Source organism: Malus domestica, chromosome 16 (assembly GCF_042453785.1).
Source record: "Malus domestica chromosome 16, GDT2T_hap1".
NCBI classification, from domain to species: Eukaryota; Viridiplantae; Streptophyta; class Magnoliopsida; order Rosales; family Rosaceae; genus Malus; species Malus domestica.
In genome coordinates, this window is record NC_091676.1 from 36,193,593 (window position 1) to 36,196,938 (window position 3,346).

General features: G+C 37.8%; 1 protein-coding gene across 1 annotated transcript; it reads left to right on the forward strand.

Annotated features, from left to right (window-relative positions):
- Positions 1-1,372: 1,372 nt before the first annotated feature.
- LOC103403987 (protein transport protein Sec61 subunit gamma) lies at positions 1,373-3,091 on the forward strand. The gene is made up of 3 exons (XM_008342842.4): positions 1,373-1,580; positions 1,702-1,817; positions 2,900-3,091. The coding sequence occupies exons 1-2, from the start codon at positions 1,487-1,489 to the stop codon at positions 1,815-1,817; spliced, it is 210 nt and encodes a 69-aa protein (XP_008341064.1). The 5' UTR covers positions 1,373-1,486; the 3' UTR covers positions 2,900-3,091.
- The last annotated feature ends 255 nt before the right edge of the window (positions 3,092-3,346 follow it).

Consider the following 3,346-nt stretch of genomic DNA (forward strand, 5'->3'; position numbering starts at 1 on the left):
AAATATGAGGAACTAACTAAGAAAAGACGAGTGAATTTGAAGTAAAAATATATATAAATATGATCCGATCACACCTTAGGTTGCCATATCCTGTACACATGACAATACACACACAACAATCAGCATCCTGTCACCAAAGTTTCATAGTTATACATCTACTGTGAACAGAGCATCATTACTTAAGCATTTCAAGTCCCACTATCAAATTAACAATAATTCAAATACAAAAATCAATTCCATCTCGAAACTACAACTTTACCAAGACAATAGATAATGACCCAACCTCTATACTACATGTCAACATAGCTTCATAACTTCACAACGCACCTAAATTTATCAAAAATTTCACATATATCCACCAATTCCAACTAATTACATCAATGAACATGCATCATTAACCTTATACCTAACTTAATTTATACTACGTAAAAGAAAAAAAACAAAATTAAATTCTACGGTTCCATTTTCCAAACTCACCAAATTTGAAATTCACTGGGGGAAATCAAGTATGACGTTAGTTATCGCAAAAACACTTTGAACCCAACTCGAATGAAGTGAAAAGCACATCCTTTTCTGTGGAACCTTACTGCATAGCTTTCAACCAAACTCCACTTTATTTGTTCATTGCTCTTTGGAGTTTCAGTGAGGCCGGAGAGCACAAGAACATACCAACTATAATTGAGTTTGAAACGGGAATGGTGTTTGAGCAAACGCATGAGAGCAAAAGAGTTTTGGGATGAGGTCAACACAAATTAAAGATGGTAAATGTTTATGTCCCATGTGGGGGGGGGGAGTTTAAATCCTAACAAATGTTAAATTCATGCCGGGTACCCTTTTTATTAAATGATGGGTCATTTATGATCCGGTTTCACTCTAAGCTCATTATGATGGATCCGTTTTCAGCAGTTCAAATTTCATGTAGCGGGTCACATCCTGTCCGCACGCAAGGTTTGCAAAATATGGTCTGCACCTGAGAAATCCCTCTAAAGTATAAACTAGTTTGGAGAAGAAAAGAGGTTCATGCTTGCTTGGTTGGACACACATATTGTACTCCTAAACCCGTCTCCATCGACCACTTAGTTTTACGGCCTAGTGGTATTCCTCTTCAATTGTAAGTGAGAGGTTTTAGGTTCGATTATTGCCAAAGGCGAATTTGAACCACATTATTGCTAGCCCATTGTGAGGCTAAGCCCACCCCTCCCCCTTAGTAATATCGTTGGCTAAAAAAAAAACAAAAAAACCTGTCTCCATCGGTGTTCGGATGGCTGCGATATCGATTTAGGGCTTGGGTTTTGAGTTTGCTATATTTGGGCCTGAACTCTTTGTTGTATTGGGCCTTTTTCACTAGCCCAAAAGGAAAGGAAACAAAAAAAAAAAAGCACCAAAACATAACAAAACCCTCCACCTTTGACCAATGTCCTAACGCGTTTCGTCTCCGACTCCTGCATATCTCTCTCCCTCCTCTCTCCCAGTTTGCTCATAGAAAATGGACGCCATTGACTCAGTGGTGGATCCGCTCAGAGAGTTCTCCAAGGACAGCATTCGCCTTGTCAAGCGCTGCCACAAGCCCGATCGCAAAGGTAATTCAATATTCGGGTCCGATCTGTGTTTTCCCAGATCTGGTTTTGCAGAAATTAGGACTTTTTTATTCTCTGATATCCATGTGTAATTGATGATATTTGATGGTTGATTGTGGTGTAGAATTCTCCAAGGTCGCGCTCCGGACAGCGATTGGGTTCGTGGTGATGGGATTCGTTGGCTTCTTCGTGAAGCTGATCTTCATCCCCATCAACAACATCATCGTCGGATCTGTTTAGGTAATTGTTGGATCTCTGTCTTGGTCTGCTCTAATTCATTGATTCAAATTGTTGATAGAAATTGTGGAGATTTGATTTGCATGCTCGATCGATGCATTATGTAATTAGGTTGTTTTTATGTTGGATTCGGATTTCGGATCGATTGTAGTATTTGCCATGCCTTGGAAATTGAATGTCAGATAGTTGTTTGCTCAATTTTTATGAACAAATCTAAAGTTTCGATCAGGAACGTATTGGTTGAGTTTGCATATACATACTTGGCTTGTCTTATCTGACGGTACAACTGAAATGGTTATTTAATGTCGATAATTTTACCAACTTTTTGTTTAGATGTGTGCATCGTTCTTGATTTTGAGATTTTTACCCTGTTGCGATTAATTCGAGGGTTTGTAACGGGTAGCCATTTTGCATTGCTGCTTGATACTGGGTAGAAATGGATGTGGCACTAGCAATGCAATGGCGTTTTAGGATTCATATAGCCAGCCCCGCTTAGTGGGATAAGGCTTTCTTGATATATTATTCCGACTTATCCAATCTAAAAAACAAGTTAAAAGTTATAAAGTCATATTTGACTCCAAATGTGGTGGTGAAATTATTAATTTCTCAGATGCATACGGGGTCAAATTTGACCTTAAGCTTTTACTCTTATGCATTATAGAGGGATTAAGTCAGGTTTAAAATTAAATATAGCGCCAAAATCATATATGACCTCAACTTTTCCGGGGTGCTAGAGAAGGATTGAATCAAGATTAGAGTCAAATATAACTTTTGACTCCAAATTTCCAGTCCATTGCAAATAGCCTTAGGAAGCTGATATCGAGCCAAGGAAGATTAACACAAATACTGATTATGTGTAAGAATTGGTCCAATGTTCATATATCTTGAATGTATTATTGTTAGTTTCATGTTTATTGGATTTATTCATGTGTAATTACATAGATTTCATTTCGGTGTTGTTATACTATGGATTACAGGCCTTAGGCGAGTGAGTTGGTTAGGAGTGTTAGAAACACATTTCATATCTTTGCCTGTAGGATATGATGTCGATTGGGGACTGATTTTGTTTTCCCGTATGATTGCAGATCATGCTGAAGATCAAGTTAGACAGATGATAGATGCAGCGGACCTTAATAAAGCATTAGCTTTTAGTTCTCATGTGTTCCTTGTTTCTGTAAAACCATGATACATGTATTTTCTTGTTTTTGATATTTGGGACCTTGTGAACTTGTCTCTTTGTCGTTTAATCAAAAATTGTGTTGTTCTGGATTCGCTTACTTGATCATTGTACATTTTAACCAATAAAATGTCGGAGGGATGATCGTGTGTAAAACGATAAAGAAGTATTGAATGTGATGGTCTCGAGCAATGGATTCAGTAGCATGTTTATGGTAGTGGGATCCACATTGAATTACAACACTTCTTCTTGGATGACCACAAGTCTTTGATTGACTTGTTAAAATATTGATCTGTTTTGGATGCTCCCCTTGATAAGTATCTTCTCCTGATTTCAAATTCTTTAGGCTGATGCG